This window comes from Ziziphus jujuba, chromosome 8 (assembly GCF_031755915.1).
Source record: "Ziziphus jujuba cultivar Dongzao chromosome 8, ASM3175591v1".
Classification (NCBI taxonomy): Eukaryota; Viridiplantae; Streptophyta; class Magnoliopsida; order Rosales; family Rhamnaceae; genus Ziziphus; species Ziziphus jujuba.
This window is the reverse complement of record NC_083386.1, coordinates 25,733,100-25,749,271: the sequence shown is the minus strand read 5'-3', so window position 1 is coordinate 25,749,271 and position 16,172 is coordinate 25,733,100. Positions and strand designations below refer to the sequence as shown.

At 31.1% G+C, this 16,172-nt stretch overlaps 2 protein-coding genes across 2 annotated transcripts; both read right to left on the bottom strand.

The window, feature by feature from the left end:
* Window positions 1-1,268: 1,268 nt before the first annotated feature.
* On the bottom strand, window positions 1,269-5,486 carry LOC107414516 (cytokinin hydroxylase). Its single transcript, XM_016022658.4, has 4 exons — window positions 4,950-5,486; window positions 4,443-4,672; window positions 3,086-3,700; window positions 1,269-1,731 (listed from the first exon to the last, which is right to left on the bottom strand). Exons 1-4 carry the CDS (start codon window positions 5,233-5,235, stop codon window positions 1,303-1,305), a joined length of 1,560 nt encoding a protein of 519 aa, XP_015878144.3. The 5' UTR covers window positions 5,236-5,486; the 3' UTR covers window positions 1,269-1,302.
* A 6,922-nt stretch (window positions 5,487-12,408) lies between these two features.
* LOC107414511 (cytokinin hydroxylase) lies at window positions 12,409-15,694 on the bottom strand. The gene is made up of 4 exons (XM_048470563.2): window positions 15,339-15,694; window positions 14,867-15,096; window positions 13,968-14,579; window positions 12,409-12,911 (listed from the first exon to the last, which is right to left on the bottom strand). The coding sequence occupies exons 1-4, from the start codon at window positions 15,613-15,615 to the stop codon at window positions 12,486-12,488; spliced, it is 1,545 nt and encodes a 514-aa protein (XP_048326520.2). The 5' UTR covers window positions 15,616-15,694; the 3' UTR covers window positions 12,409-12,485.
* Between the last annotated feature and the right edge of the window lie 478 nt (window positions 15,695-16,172).

Below are 16,172 nucleotides of genomic sequence, written 5' to 3'. Positions count from 1 at the left end.
TGCTTCTTTATACACAACGTAAATATCTATTCCCACTGCATTAATTATAAAATTCCTAAAACAACCTCTGATTGTTTTTTGTTTTTATTTTATTTTATTTTATTTTATTTTATTATTATTTTTTTGTCTGCCCTTCTAATCTTTAAATCATTCCATTCTTTAGGGTTTCATCTCTTACTTCACGCCTACAATATTTCATACAATCCCAGTTCCCCATTGGTATCTTAACTTTGGTAATCTAAAATTTTTACCTTTACCCATTTTTTAAAACCAAAAATCCAAAAACAGATTTCTATTCTTTCCTCCCATTTTCTTAGCAATCAAACACCAGCGCATAATTGAAAAAACATGAAGTAAAAAATTGTACCTGAAAGATGTGCACTAGAATAATGACATATAACCAAGAAGCAATCTAATCCCAACTGGATAGTTTGATCCAAGCTCCATTTCCAATTTTGGATCCGTATCTTCGTGTTCTTCAGGACGGGACATCGTGATTTATGATTGCTCTCACATAAAAAAAAAAAAATATATATATATATATAAATATATATATTTATCCGAATAATGATGATTCAAATACTTAAAAGTATTAATCATTTTATGTAGAAAGAAAACGGGAGAAGAAATTTTGGTTTTGCAGAAAGAAGCACCCATATGAGATTCTCCTAATTCTATGTAGTTTGTTTTTGTGATCCGTTACCCCCTTGGACTCATGGTTTTTGAGTCCGAACCTCATGTCCATAAGCCCTGAAAGATCAACTCTTATGTTTTGGGTCATTAATAAGTACGAATGCACAAGCTAATCAAATCTTTATTCACCTTATTGTTCAAACCAAAAACAAAAATCCATATCCGAAAATATATAGATACTAATCCCTATTCGAAAATATATAGATAGCCTTTGTCTTTGTGGGAGGGTCATCGAAGAAATTAAAGCATATTGCTTCTTGAAACCATTCCATTCACAGACATATAAATATATATAGACATATATATATTCCAATGAAAGAAATACATATGTTTGTTTATTTTACAAATGAGAATTAGACACAAATTAATACATAATGGTATACATATATATTTGTGTTTTGGTGTATCGCTTGTTTACATGATTCCAAGAGCTATCCAAATACAAACAATTTCTTCTTGAAAGTTAATCAATTTCTACTACATATCTATATATAACTTTATACATTATGGGGAGGAACATTTAAAAAGAAACAGAAAATGCACTTGTAGGTAAAACATTAAACGCAAAAATTAAAAAAAAAAAAAATGAAAAGTGAAAACAGATAGTAGCTAGCAAAGTTGATGGAATATGAGAGGGAGGCCATGGATAGGCCTAAGAGAGAGCATAATAGAAGGAGAATGAGAATAGTTTGGAGAGAGTGTGAAAGAAAACCTAGAGAGAATCAAGGTTAGGACTATCTTATACTCCATGAAGGTCAAGTTCCTACCAACACACATTCTTGCTCCAAACCCAAAAGGCAAATATCCCATTTTGTGTTTGCATCCACCATTAATGTCATCCTTGAATCTTTGAGGTTTGAACTCATTTACATCTTCACCCCATAGATTTGGGTCATGGTGCATAGCTACGACATCAATCCACATATTGGTTCCATCAGGGATAGTAAGGTCATTTACTTGAATGTCTCCTCTTGCTTGTCTTTGCACATTTGGTGCTGATGGGTATAGTCGAAGAATCTCACTCAGCACCCATCCCATCTGGCATATACATACATCATCATTATCTCATTCTCAACTTGTAAAAATTTCTCAGGTTTTATCCATATACAAAACTATAAACGTATATACAAACTTTTCCTCGTTTGGTGTTGTATTTTATATTAATTATTTTATGATAGGAATTTGTTGTACGTAGCATTATTGACCAAGTTAATTAGTGTTGAAAAAGAACAGTAAAACTTGCATTTCCCATGCAAAAAGTTTATAATAGTACAAGTTTCTCTTATAATAATACGGATTATCTAGATCTTCAATATTTATTTTATTAGTTGGTCTGGCATTCAAGGTTTGCTCCTAACTTGCTAGAAATATGACTGACTATTTATACCGCTGACTGTCTTTTTTTTTTTTTGTTTTTTTTTTTTGGTTATTAGTCAAACCTACAAATTCCTGCCAAGTGGCATTAAAAGGCATTTTGGTGTGTAAATACCTAAGAAGTGCTAATTTGTAACCATAATCTTATGGTGAGACTGACTTGTCATTAGCCATAAAACCTTCTTAATCTCCGAAATAAATTAAATAATTTAAAAAGCTCATGACATGGGAATCATGTCATTCATGTGCAGCTTTCACACTCGTTAAAAGCGCGTGAACCAGCGCTAAGTGCGACTTTATCATTTGGTCTTTGACCCTCCCACCATCTTTCCAGCTCGGATATTTGGACGTTACAGTAGGAATGTCCAAAACCCAATTTCCAAAACTACCCTTCTGGAATACTAGTTAGGTGAAGACCAATCAAAGACCACGAGGACTGTTTGCCAAAAAGTAATAATAATAATAATAATAATAATACAAAAAAGAAAAAACTACGAAGATTTCAAAATTTTGCAATTGGATCAAAAGTCTCTCATTACAAATACTAAGAAAAGTATTCTACTTATCAAAATTTTATTTTTTATCTAAATTTTCCTCAAGTTGTAACTTGACATCTTGAACAAATCAAAATATTGTTTAAAAAAAATTCTTTTAATTTGAAAAAGAGTTAAACTTATCTTTTCATTAATTAAGTAAAAACCTCCAAAAGTTATAAATATCACCAGGTCATATAATCCAATGCAATTTTAAAAATATGTGTCTTCCTTCTGAATAGGCCTAAATACTTATAAATTTTCCTCCCATACATAGCCTACAAAATTAAAGATTATGTTTTTCTATTCTCATATTGGCTAAAATGAAATGAAACTCAAACGATTCAGTGAAATAGAAAAATAAAGAAAAGTATAAAACACTTAAACACTTGGAAAGAGCAACTTTTGGCATGCATGATTCTTTAAAATGTATAGGTATATCACGCATGGTAATGTGATATGTAGAAACTGTCAAAAAAATTTACCTTCTTAAGCCCAGAAAGCAAGCTTGCATCAATTTCTTTGTCTCCTATCACTTCTTTAATCTCTTCTCTAAGCTGAGTTTGCCATTCTGGATGGATAGCAAGAAGTAGCAAAGTCCATGTAATTGCTAAGGCTGTTGTCTCATGGCCACCAAAGAAAAAAGTTTTGCATTCATCCACAAGTTCTCCACTCGTTAATGTCTTCCCTAAACCACCTTCTACTTGGCTCTCTTTTAGCAACAAACCAAGCAAATCCTGTGGTGGAACATTACTACTTTTCATCAATTTCTTTCGATCGGTGATGATCGAGAAGAAAAGCTGATCGATTTCTTTCCCGAGCCTTCTGGCCTCAAGGTTTTGTTTAGGGCATAAGAATTTTCCAAAAGGAACTCCCACAAAACGGTTGCTCATGAAAAGAGTCATTTGGAGGGCTCTTAATTTTTCAAGAACAATTTTGCCATTTTGGTAACTTAGTCCAAAACTTGTCCTGGCGATTATCTCTCCGGCTGTCGCTGTGATTTCGTGCTCAACATCGATTTCCGGATTGCCAGAATTTATCAAACTACTCCATTTGTCCAACATATTTGTGGTGGACTCCACCATTAAGCTTGCCATTACCTATCACACAAGTAATATATTTTTTCAGTGCCTAGATATGAAAAAAGCATAAAAGCCAAATCCCTAGAGATTTATTCAGAAAAGTAACATCATATATATGGTAAAAATTATTTTTTATAACTTATCTTTTTTGCATTCTGAAACGATTCAATAAGATATTAATAGATAAGCTCTAGCCAATCTTTTTTTCTAAAATTCTCTTTGCTGTCCAATAATTTTTGTCTTTTGTTCTTTTGAGTTATATAACAAAGAATTGAAGTTCCCTTTATCATGTAGGTTATAGATAATGATCTCCAAAATCATATATTCCTAAATATATACATATATGCAATTTTTTTTTTTTTTTTGGGAAATGGGTGAGGTTGCCTATTGAATAGTGGACGGCACATCTCTTTACATATCAAGAGGTGTGTGTCGCCCATCAGTTAACAGGCAATTTTGCTTACCTCAGCATTTATATATATATATATATATAGTTTTATTCTATTAAGCGTTGTCATTTATATTATTCTGGTTGTCTGTATCTTATTACCCTATTAATTATGATAGGATAATAGGTATATGGGTGACACCCCTTAGTAGCAAGCTGTTACATATATATATATATATGCGTGTGGGTGTGTGTGTGTAAAATACCTGCCCTGACATCTTTCACTTTCAATTATCTGTTTTCATGATTTATCATTTTAACATAAAAACTATATTGATTTTGTTATCAACCAAAGATCAGAAAGAAAGAGACCTTCAAGTTAATCGGATTGAATGCGGGTGCAATAACATGGCGATGACGAACCCATTCGTCTCCTTCAGTCATAAGCAAACCATTTCCAAACATGGGTTTTCTATCAAATTTGAAAACAGATGGTTTTCCCCAACCCTTCCCCATAACTTGGGAAGACATTTTCTTAAGAAACTCTGGCTCTGCTACATATAAGAATGGCTCTGTGCCTAGCCAGTATATGAATACTTTTCCTGTCACACGAGAAACACACAAACTCTATATGTAAGACCTACAACAACTTCATGTTAAACACGACAATAAAACACAAGAAAAAAGGTTGAATATTTTTGTAAGACCAATATGAATATGTATATATATAAGGTATGAATATTTCTGTCAACTACTAATTTCACGAGTAGAAACTTCATGCTTCATGCATGTCAAACTCAAAGGTACAATTCCACAAGAAAATATGAAAGCTTGTGAAGGTGTGCGAAAATGGTGGATGAGCTATCTAAGAAGGCTTACCGTAGGACTTTTGCCACATAGAGAAGTAGGGAAACACCTTTGAATGTATATCATGGTTGATGATATCCAAAGAAGACCCAAAAGAAATGCTTTTGCTCTTCTTTGTCATGTCGCTAATATTACCTAGCGGGAAACTTGGAGATGGACCTCCAAACCCATTTTTCTTAAGTTTAAGATAAGCTAGAGTAGGTGATATCCAGCAACAAAATAATAACTTCCATACAAGGATGAGAAGGAAAAACCCAGTGGCTAAAGGAAATGATTGATATAGACCCACAAGCTCCATCTATTTTCTTTCTCTTTAAAACCAACGAACAGAATTATTTTTTTCTTTTTGTTGGTAGATTGTAAGAGAGAATAAGAGGGAGCAAAAATGTGTTTTGGTGGTTCCAGATAGAATAATCGAATGGGTATTTATAGAGAAGGATCATAAAGATTGTCGGAATTTTTGACTGGGAAATTACCTACTTTGAACGGGGCTTTGAACGAAAAAATTTTCTAGTCTCCTATTTGGAATTCTTGGAATTCCCATGTTTTTTCTTTTTTCTTTTTCTAAAAAAATTGTGCAATAATATTTATATAAATTAACTTTTTTTTTTTTTTATGTAGGCCTTTTAGATTAATTTGTCGACTTTGCTTTCTTGTGGGCAAACGAGTTTGCATATAAATTCGTGGGGAAGCCCGCCTGCCATTTCCTTGGAGTCAATTAATGGATGTTTTCCACCTGTGATTGATGACCTTTGAATGGTCGCTGGATACAGACAAAAATAAATAAATAAATAAATAAAATACAAATCCTCTCTGTTGATTCTTTTTGTTTCTTTAATAAATAATATTTCTTTTGGAAATTTTGTTACGAGGAAAATCAACCTTCTTTTTTCCCCCCATTTTGATTCATGTGTTTTCAATAAACAATCTTTTTTTTTTCTTTTTTCCTACAGAAAGAACCATATTAGGTGCTTACAACCACCGACCTAAGATGATAAAAGTTTGAAAAAAAGAAAAAAAAAAAAAACAAAAAACAAAATCATTTGCTCGATACTTCATTTTTAAGAAGTTTCTTATTCATGTAAATGTTGACACTAAATAGTTGCACTCCAATTTCTATACTAACGTGAAACGCCTATAACAACTCATATATAAGTCCTTTTTTATTTTTTATTTTTTATTTTTTTAAATAACCCATAAGCTTTTAAGTTGAATATGGTAATTTCCTTTTTTTTTTTTTTTTCTTACTTGTCAAGTTAGTTACAATTACATGTAGGTTACGTATTTTTCATGAACATATTAATTATTTTCCATTTTTTAATTTTTTTTATAAATATTATTTGAGTTAACCAATAAATAAATAGTAAATTACATAAAGATCATATAGTCTCGGTTTTTTTTAATACAAATTATTATTATTATTATTTTTTTTTGTATATTTTAGTATATTGTGAAACCATCAATTTTACCCTTCCGTATATTAACATATATAAAAAAGTTAGACGGTCAAGTGATGATTCTTTTTCCTTTAAATTACAAAAATAATATTTTTATGTTTTTTAGCCAGATGAATTAATTACAATATATATATATATACACACTTATTCTGAAATAAATCATATTATTAAAGTAACTAAATTTGTTTATCAAAAATTTTCGTTATGAACTGATGGTATGGCCCTATATTATTAGCTTTTGTTTTATGTCCTACTTATTTTTGTATGTCGGCCTCATTAGTTTAATAACTAAATTGTCACTATTTACGAACGTTGACAATTTTTTGTAATGGATCATTTGACTTATGGATGGGAACTCATTCATTCTTTAGCAAATGGTGATACTATACATTCGTAGTAAGTACATACACTCTCATTAACTTTTTTTTAACTTTTTTGTCGATATATATATATATATTCTGTCAAAGATTAATTAGGGATATTTAGTTAGAGTTTTGATACATATCACTATTCAGGATACTATATCATGCACAAATGGTAATATGCCTATACATGGGAATCTATCGTGCAAATCTTGCCAGACTTGTGCTGTTAAAGGAAGGACAAGCAAGGCTTGTGCTGTTGAAGGAAAGGTATATGCTGTTGACAGTGGAGGAACCGATCCTCAAGGCACTCACCAAAGTCAACGTAATATCAAGCATTGATGTCAGATTATTTTGCTGATATGCATTGATAACTAATATGGAGTTTCCATGCACAGTTTATGTAGTATAGGTATGTAATCAGTTTGTACAATAAGAATGGTGTGCAAGTCAATAATAATTTTCTCTTTTCTCTGATATGCATTGATAACTAATATGAAGTTTCCATATACAATTTATGTAGTAGAGGTATACAATCAGTTTGTACAATAAGAACGGTGTGCAAGTCAATAATAATTTTCTCTTTTCTCAAAAAATAATCTGACATCAATGCTTGATATTATGTTGACTTTGGTGATTGCCTTGAGGATCGGTTCCTCCACTGTCAACAGCACATACCTTTCCTTCAACAGCACAAGCCTCGCATATCTTTCCTTTAACAACACAAGTCTGGCAAGATTTGCATGACAGATTCTCATGTACAGGCATATTACCATTTGTGCATGATATAGCATCCTGAATATCACAATGAGTAATAATGTGGGATCCATTGTTGACACAACAAATATCATTGGTTGCATTTATCGTATTTTAATTTTTAAATTAAAAATCATATGAAAAATTATATTTTTTTGGATAATTAATTAAACTGTTATAATAAACTGTTTAGTAATAATTCAATTTGATACCGGAAATCCAAAAAGTTCAAAGTTTAAAATTTAATAAATCTATTTTAAAAAAAAAAGCATCAAAATATTAAAAAAAAAAAAACCTAAAAATACATATTTGAACATTTGAAAGAAATGATAATTTAATTAAACATGATAATAATAGTCTTAGTGATGACAAATATTTTTTTTATTTTATTAAAATTTTCTCTCAAAAGTTTGAAATTACAAAGAAAACAACAAATTAACTTTTAATTTGCATACTTCAGTTTAGATTTAAAGATTAATGAAGAATGACAAATGTGAACGTGCATAAAAAGTTCGTCCTAAATTTGTTTTTATTACTTGTTTAAGCCTTTAAACTTTGGATTTTTGGTTTGATTTATTTTAACTTGTTTAAAAAATTAGGATACGACCACTGATCAGCCTCATTTTGGTTCAACTCTGATTTCGGCTACATCCTCCAAGTAAGATTCACGTGGGTGCATATATATATATATATATATATATAGTCTTGGAACATCTCGATAACAATTTGTTGAGGTTGAAACATATAATTCGTGGAAAATGAGAAGAAAAAAGAATTGAGAAATGTCAAGTGAAAAGCATATGTTATTTCCTGGATTGTTTTAGGAATTTAAGTAGAATTTACCAACAACACAATTTAATTTCAGTCAAAATGGAATTTGTAATTCTATCCACTTTTACAGAAAGCTAGCATGAAGAAGAGGAAGTTTGAACTAGATAAAAGAAAGAAAAAAGAAAATAAAAAGAGAAAGCAAATGGATCTTCTAGTGGAAGCGGAAATTAATTATAACACTTAATTTGATATGGGTATTTGTGAGCATTCCCATATCGGCCGTGGTAAAAAATCGAATCTTCAGGAGTTGTTTAATTTCGGTCAACAATCAAACAGTAGTAAAGTCAGAATGTCAACCATAAAGTAAAATTATAAACAAAACAAATATATAATAATAAAATTATATATATATATATATATATTTAAAATAATAAAGAGCTGTACTTTGTCCCAAGAAAAAGATGCTTTATAAATGATAAAGCGACTCCACTCATACTATTGACCTACCTATGCTGGGAAATTTGGAAGACGAAGTTGATTTTGCTTCCAAGTGAAATTACACGTGTTAATGAGTTAATGGTTTGTTTTAGGCTCCATAATTTGACATTAATATTCAAGCTTCCTCCCTATTCACCGATTTTATGTCACGTCAACGTTGGGGACCATTTTAGGTTAAAAGTCATCACTTTAGTATTATATGAAGTGTTAATTATGAAACTAAGTGGTTTTAATTGAAATTTAATTGTAATTCACCAACAAGCAAATGATAAATTATTGTTCAATGATCCCAAATCTTCCTATTCCAAAATAAATAAATAAACAAATAAAATGAAATTAATGATTTATTAAGTAATTACTTGAAAATGATATCCCGGCCCAGCCCACATGTAGGATTTTCAAAACTTCAAAAGTACATACTTTAATTTCATACTTATAAATACGGCCCGGAATAAGTATTTGTGGAGTATTATAGATTTATATATAAATATATGGTCAAAGTGTTTGGCGTAGAGCATTACGTCACCCAGCAAATAGCATGAACAAAAGGATCTAATACTCAGTACTGTTGCTTTTGCTACATAATACTAATATATAATATCTACTACCAAATTCACTAAAATTATTCCAATCTTTTCCTTTGCTTACACACGTGTGGGTATGTGAAAAGCTGAATTTTATCTTTGACCTTTGTTTCTTTTCCAATTACTTTTGTTATTCTGTTTAATTTTTCAAAAATCATATGTGGATCTACCACAAAGTAAGAGCATGTTGTACCCTCATAACAGTGTGAAGGCACACGAATGCTGTATTGATTGGAATATGGCTTAAAGTAATTGTATCGAAATTAATAACATGAGTATATATATATATATTATTAACTTACTAATTTACTTTTTTTTTCCTTTTTTTTCCAATGAAAAAGGGGTACAGTCCCAAAAAGAAAAAGAAATTACATAGAATTTAGTCCGGGTGAGGTCATCCTACAAAAGTCTCTTCATGTGAAAGGCTAATGCAATCAAGGGGTAAATTTCAGGTACTTAAGCTGCGTTCCCACCTGTTAAAGTATACAATCCATATCTATATTAAAGGTGGGAGTATGGAGTAGGGTAGATCCTTTATGCAATGGAAAGGATGATTTGTAAGGGCATAACATAATTAATTGTAAAATTGTTTTTAAATAATAATGTGCATAAAAAATATTTGTGAGTATTAGTTAATTAAATATTTTATTAATTAATTATAAGTAAAGGGTTATGTTGATAAAAGTAGAGGATGACCCGTGTTTCTTTTTTTTCTTTTTTTATTTTTAAATATTAGGTTGATAGGATATTTAGACATATTTATTGGAGAGATATTTTTTTGAATGTTTGTCTTCTTTTTTTTATGGTAAAAAAAAAATTAATAATAGATAGAGTCATTGAAGATGTTCTAATATTAACATTTGTTGGCAACTCTATTTCCATTTTACTAATTTACCCTATCAAGTGAATATATGTGATTATGAATTATTTGTTTATTTTTACTCGCTGTCCCATTTATTTCATAAATTTAATTCTTGTACAACTTTTAAAATGGAAACTTGTCATTTTTGTGATATTTGATATTTAATCCCTTTTATTTATTTGAAAATAATTTTTTTATTAATATATATATGTATATATGTATATATTGAGTCAATTTTTTATCATGCCAATCTGATAACAATAATGCTAGACATACGCCTAGTTACCAATGAATTCGTGTCCCGTCTTTCACTGCCAAAATATTCTTATCTTATTTGATGGTTAATTATTAATTAGGACATTTTTCACCAAATACAATACTAAATTAATGTAGTTCTTCCTCAAAATCTATATGCACTTAAACCCATCAATATTATACCCCGAAAGTGGAAGACAATAAAAGATCACTAATGCGCAGAAAGGCAAAAAATTTCAAACTCTAAACTTAGGTTCTTAATATTGCTAGATATAGCTAGAGTGCTCGGCAGTCACCCACATTTGAGTCGTTCATCCATTGAAATTGCTAGCACTTAAAAAATTCTTAAAAAACTAGAATTTGAGGTTGCACATCAAGTATATAAGGCATTAAATATATTTAATATAAAACCACTACAGGTGAAAAACACATTTATTCAAATCTTTAATTATGAATTGTCTGCATTTTTATTAACATTTCTGACAAGTCATGGGTGGAATACCCAACTATTGGTCAAGTTGAAATCATTCTGTTGATATTCATTTGCGCTAATTTGGGACAATATAGATATGTATACATGTTATTCGTTGGTGACTATTACTTTGACCAAATCAGTTTGTTGGTTGATTTTCCTGAATTGCTAGAGTAAGTTAGGAACAATTTGTAAAAATAATAAAATAATAATAAAAAGGTTAGGGACAATATCTTATTTGTTGGTTGATATGCCTTTTGACTCAATTGCTCTAGTTTTATAACCACACACCTAAGAGATATATCGGCCGGTTAACTATAAAATCCTCGCCCCGACGTTAATATATATCGGCCGGTTAACTATTAAGTTTCAGCCCACCCGCGCTGCAACTTTCGAACATTTTCCCATTTTTTAAAAATATTTTTCTCATTCATCTATTTTTTCTGCATCTTACTTTTCTACCTCTATAATTGTTGAATATAATTAAACTACTAATCTATAATTTTTTAATAATATAATGCTTATTTAATTAATATTTTTAATTAATACAATAATTTACTTTGTTCATTTTCCTTTATTTTGATTATAATGAGTATGTTTAATTTAATTTTTTTATAAAAATTGTAATTGATTTATTATTAATACCGAATCAATTAGCAACAAGCTTTGAAATCATAATTTCTTTTTTGAATTCTTTTTTTTTTTTGAAAAATGATTTTTTTCTTCAGTTTAACCATAATTATTTGGATTGACATATTAAAAGGGGTTACATTTTGTGATGGTGCATCCCTGGAAAATTTTCTTTGGTTGGGTAAAGGCGTTGATCGAAGGAGTGGTGATATTTCCACCGTTCCACTTTCTTTGTCGGTGCTAAACTTTGACAATATTAAAATAAAAGATTCAGATTAATCGATCCAAATCCAATGGTAATAATTTGTTTCATCGATGGTTTATACATTTGGTGTAAATTTCAATAGGGGGCTGCTCAAAGTCTACTCCGGTATGTAGATTTCTCTTGCAATTTATTAATTTTGTGAATTGGGCTGTTTCCAATGCCACATTTATTCTCTACTATATTGATGACTTTATGCATTAATTTCTAGACCCCCAATACAATTTTAGTGGACTATCTTCTTGTTTTGGTAAGGTTCAATGGTAAAATCATTACACTTTCAGATTTAGAGTTTAAACCTCTAACTGGGTGAAAATTTTCCTTCCTCAAATTGTAATAAAAAAAAACTCAGTATATAAATAATTATTTTCATTATATATATAAATACATATACACAGTCCGTCTATGGTGCGGACGGTCCTCATGCGGACCACAGTATTGGTGACGGTTTTTCATAGTATTAGTGACGATTTTGTAAGAAACTGTCGTTAATACTATGAAAAATGTCACTAATACTGCGGTCCTCATGCGGACCGTCCTCACCATAGAATTTCCGTACATATATATATATATATATATATAATGCTTTAATTTAAAATACATTACAAACGAAAATGTTACATTCACAAGCTGGACTAATTAAATGGGTTGAAGTATGAGAGGCAACCCATAGCTAGGCCTCAAAGTGAGAAGTGTAGAAGGAGAATGGCAATAAATTGGGGAAAGGGTAAAGGAAAACCTAGACAAAATTAAGGTCAACACAATCTTGTACTGCATCATACTAAAATTCCTACCCACGCACATTCGTCCTCCAAACCCAAATGGCAAAAAGCCCATTTTGTGGTTGCACCCTCCATAGATGTCATCCTTGAACCTCTCTGGTCTGAATTCATTCACGTCCTTCCCCCATAGAGCCGAGTCATGGTTCATTTTCACGACATCAATCCACATGTTGGTTCCTTTTGGGATTATTAGGTCATCTACTCGAATGTCTTCTCTTGTTTGCCTTTGTATATTTGGAGCTGGGGAGTAGAGTCGAATAACTTCGTTCATCACGCATCCCATCTGCACCATTCAAATAAAATCATGTTACAGACAATTTTATACGTATAATTTTGATATAATAAGCATTTTGTAAGGATCTTATATATGAACTTTAGGCTTTGATATGTTGAAAAAATGATTCCATTTTATATTTGTAACTTTTTGATATGACAGAGATGTTAAAGGTTATCAGTTATTTTATTATAATTATTTTATTAATTAAAATGTAACATTCTTTATATTTCCATCTTATTTTCCTAAATATAACTTTTTGAACTTATATGTATATTGATAAATATATATATATATATATATATGCCTTTTTATATGCACTTTGAGAAGTTATTTTTCTTTGTCCTTAATCTCCAAACCTAGCTCAACTGTTGTGGTTATAATTTTGAGATGGTGAGGTATTAAAAAATAAGTAACAATAATAATTCTTTTGCTATGTTAGGTTTTGTCCCTTTATATCCACTAATAAATTAAATTATTACCGGTATAAATAGTTGATTCCCACCATAACATACATTTTTAAATCTACTATAATAGACATGTATATTTATAATTTTACTACAATACATGTATACACACATATTATAGTGAGAATTTAATTATATTTAATTTGAAATAATATATCCTATATAAACACGAAAGTATAGTGATTGTGTACGTCCACTGTGATGGTAATATAATATATATGTATATATATATATATCGAAATTAGCCAGATGGTCAAACCGATTAAAGTAATAGTCCTCGTGGAAAAACTTTATAAGCCTAGGGAGAGAAAAAGTTGCGGTGATACGGAGATCAACACAAAAGCAAAAAGTGGTAACATTTATATATTCTGGCGGCTGACGCGGGCGTCATCTCTCTCTTTTTCTCTATTTATCCACTGCTAAGCCACTCGCCCCACCCCATATATACGCGGCACTACTACTACGAGTATTGACCACCTATAAACACTTTTTTTTTTTATTTCTTTTTTCTTTCTCCTAATATTATAATAAAGGATAATCTCTTAATTAATTAAATATTTATATATTAATTTGCATGGATTTGTAAACAAGCACGTACCTTTTTGAGACCAGCAATGGTGGTAAAATCAACTTCTTTATCTCCAATCACTTCTCTGATCTCTTCTCTCAATTGGGTTTGCCACTCTGGATGCAATGCCAAAAGCAGCAACGTCCAGGTCAATGCCAACGCCGTCGTATCGTGGCCTCCGAAGAAGAGAGTCTTGCACTCGTCGATCAGTTCTCGAGTCGTTAATGGCTTCCCTGTCCCTCCATTTTCATTATTCGATTTAAGCAATAACCCTAGCAAGTCACAGTACTGAGGATTCTCGTCATTAATGGTTTCTTTTCTAGCGTTTATTATTGATAACAGTAGTTGGTCGATTTCTTTTCCAAGCCTTTTGGCCTCTAATTGCTTTGGGTACATGTACTTGCTGAAAGGAACCCCTAGAAAACTGTTGGACTTGAAAAGAGTGATTTGCATGGCCTTTAGCTTTTGGAACACTTTTTGTCCATTTTGATAGTTCTTGCCAAAGCTCGTCTTCGCGATGATTTCTCCGGCTGTTGACGCTATGTCTCTCTCGACATCGATTTCTGGGTGACCAGAATTTATGAGAGTTGTCCACTTGTTCAGCATATTGGTAGCTGACTCTACCATTGAGCGTGCCATACCCTATGAAAGCAAATTAATAATATTGGAAGATAAGTAATTAGTCACATATTTTACCAATCGAATTCACAATAAGTACTGAGATTAAAACAAAGTTATTCCTGGCTACCATTTGTACATGTATATAAAACAATCATAATCATATCAAAATATTTTAGCTTTATACAATACAAATAAATCAAGGTACATTAATTATTTTCAACGCTACTGACTAATTTGCATTGCATTTTAATTTTATAAAGATAAGATATTTTGATATGATCAGGATTGATATATAAGAAGAAAAGTACCTTTAAGTTGGCTGGAGAGAATGCAGGGTTGATGAGGCGTCGGTGACGAACCCAGTCGTCACCTTCGACCATAACCAAACCATTACCAAACATGGGTTCTCTATCATTTCTCAGTACACTGGGCTTTCCCCAACTCTTGCCCATCACTCCAGCTGACATTTTTCTTACAAATTCTGGCTCTGCTATGTATAAAAATGGTTCCGTGCCTAGCCAGTAGATGAATACATTCCCTGCACCATTTATGAATCAACTTCAATATATATATACACACATGTTACCTTATTTTGATACATTCATAGCAAAATGTTTGTCACATTTTGATATATCCATAAAAAGATTACCATGCAAATACTCATACTCCAGAAATATTCTTAATTAACGAAAACCCACGAAGTTTATAGAAAGGAATAAATTAAGGACATGAAAATATAGTGTATGTATATATATATATATATATATGTGATATATATACCGTGAACTTTTTGCCACCGGTCGAAGTAAGGAAACACAGTGGGGTGTATATCATGGCTGATATAATTATTGTTGCATGAACCAGTATTCCCAGTTGCCTTTCTTTTCATCTCACTAGTGTTACCGAAAGGGAAACTTGGAGCTGGACCTCCAAACCCATTTCTTTTGAGCTTACGATATCTCCGAATCGGACAAATCCACCAAGCGTTTAACAATTTCCAAATCAAGAAAGAAAGATTGACCACCACTATAAAACAAAGAACCCCAAGAAACTCCATCTTTCCAACTTCCTTCACTACTCCTCTTGTTCTAATTGAAACTTTGTATTTTGAGTAGAAAACTTTCTCTGAGTAGAAGTTTTGGCTTGTATTGGTGTTGTTGTTCTGAAGAAGCAGATGGGTTTTTATAGGATAAGATATGGAGGCTAAAGAATTGAAGAATATCCGAATTTGACCACGAGGAAGTATCTAACCGTGTGTGGAATTTTATTTATTTATTTATTTGTTTTTGTTTTTTTAATAAGAAAAAGAAAATTATTTTTAGCCGTTGTTTTGCATTTGGCTTTTCGAACCTCGAGAATGCTGAGGCTTCGTAATGGTTCCCGGACTGCCATGTGGCAGTTCTAGGATGAGCGCGGTGTACCGTCCAAAAAATCAGCCGAAAAGCATTGCCACGTGGTCAATCCTACATGCTTACCACGAGGAGAAAATTAACATTTTGTCTATATATATATATATGTTAATTAATTTTATTAAATAAATATAATGAGCCAATCAAAAATAAGGCTCTGCCTTTTCCCTATCACAATTTAACGATTTATACCAACCACAAAAAA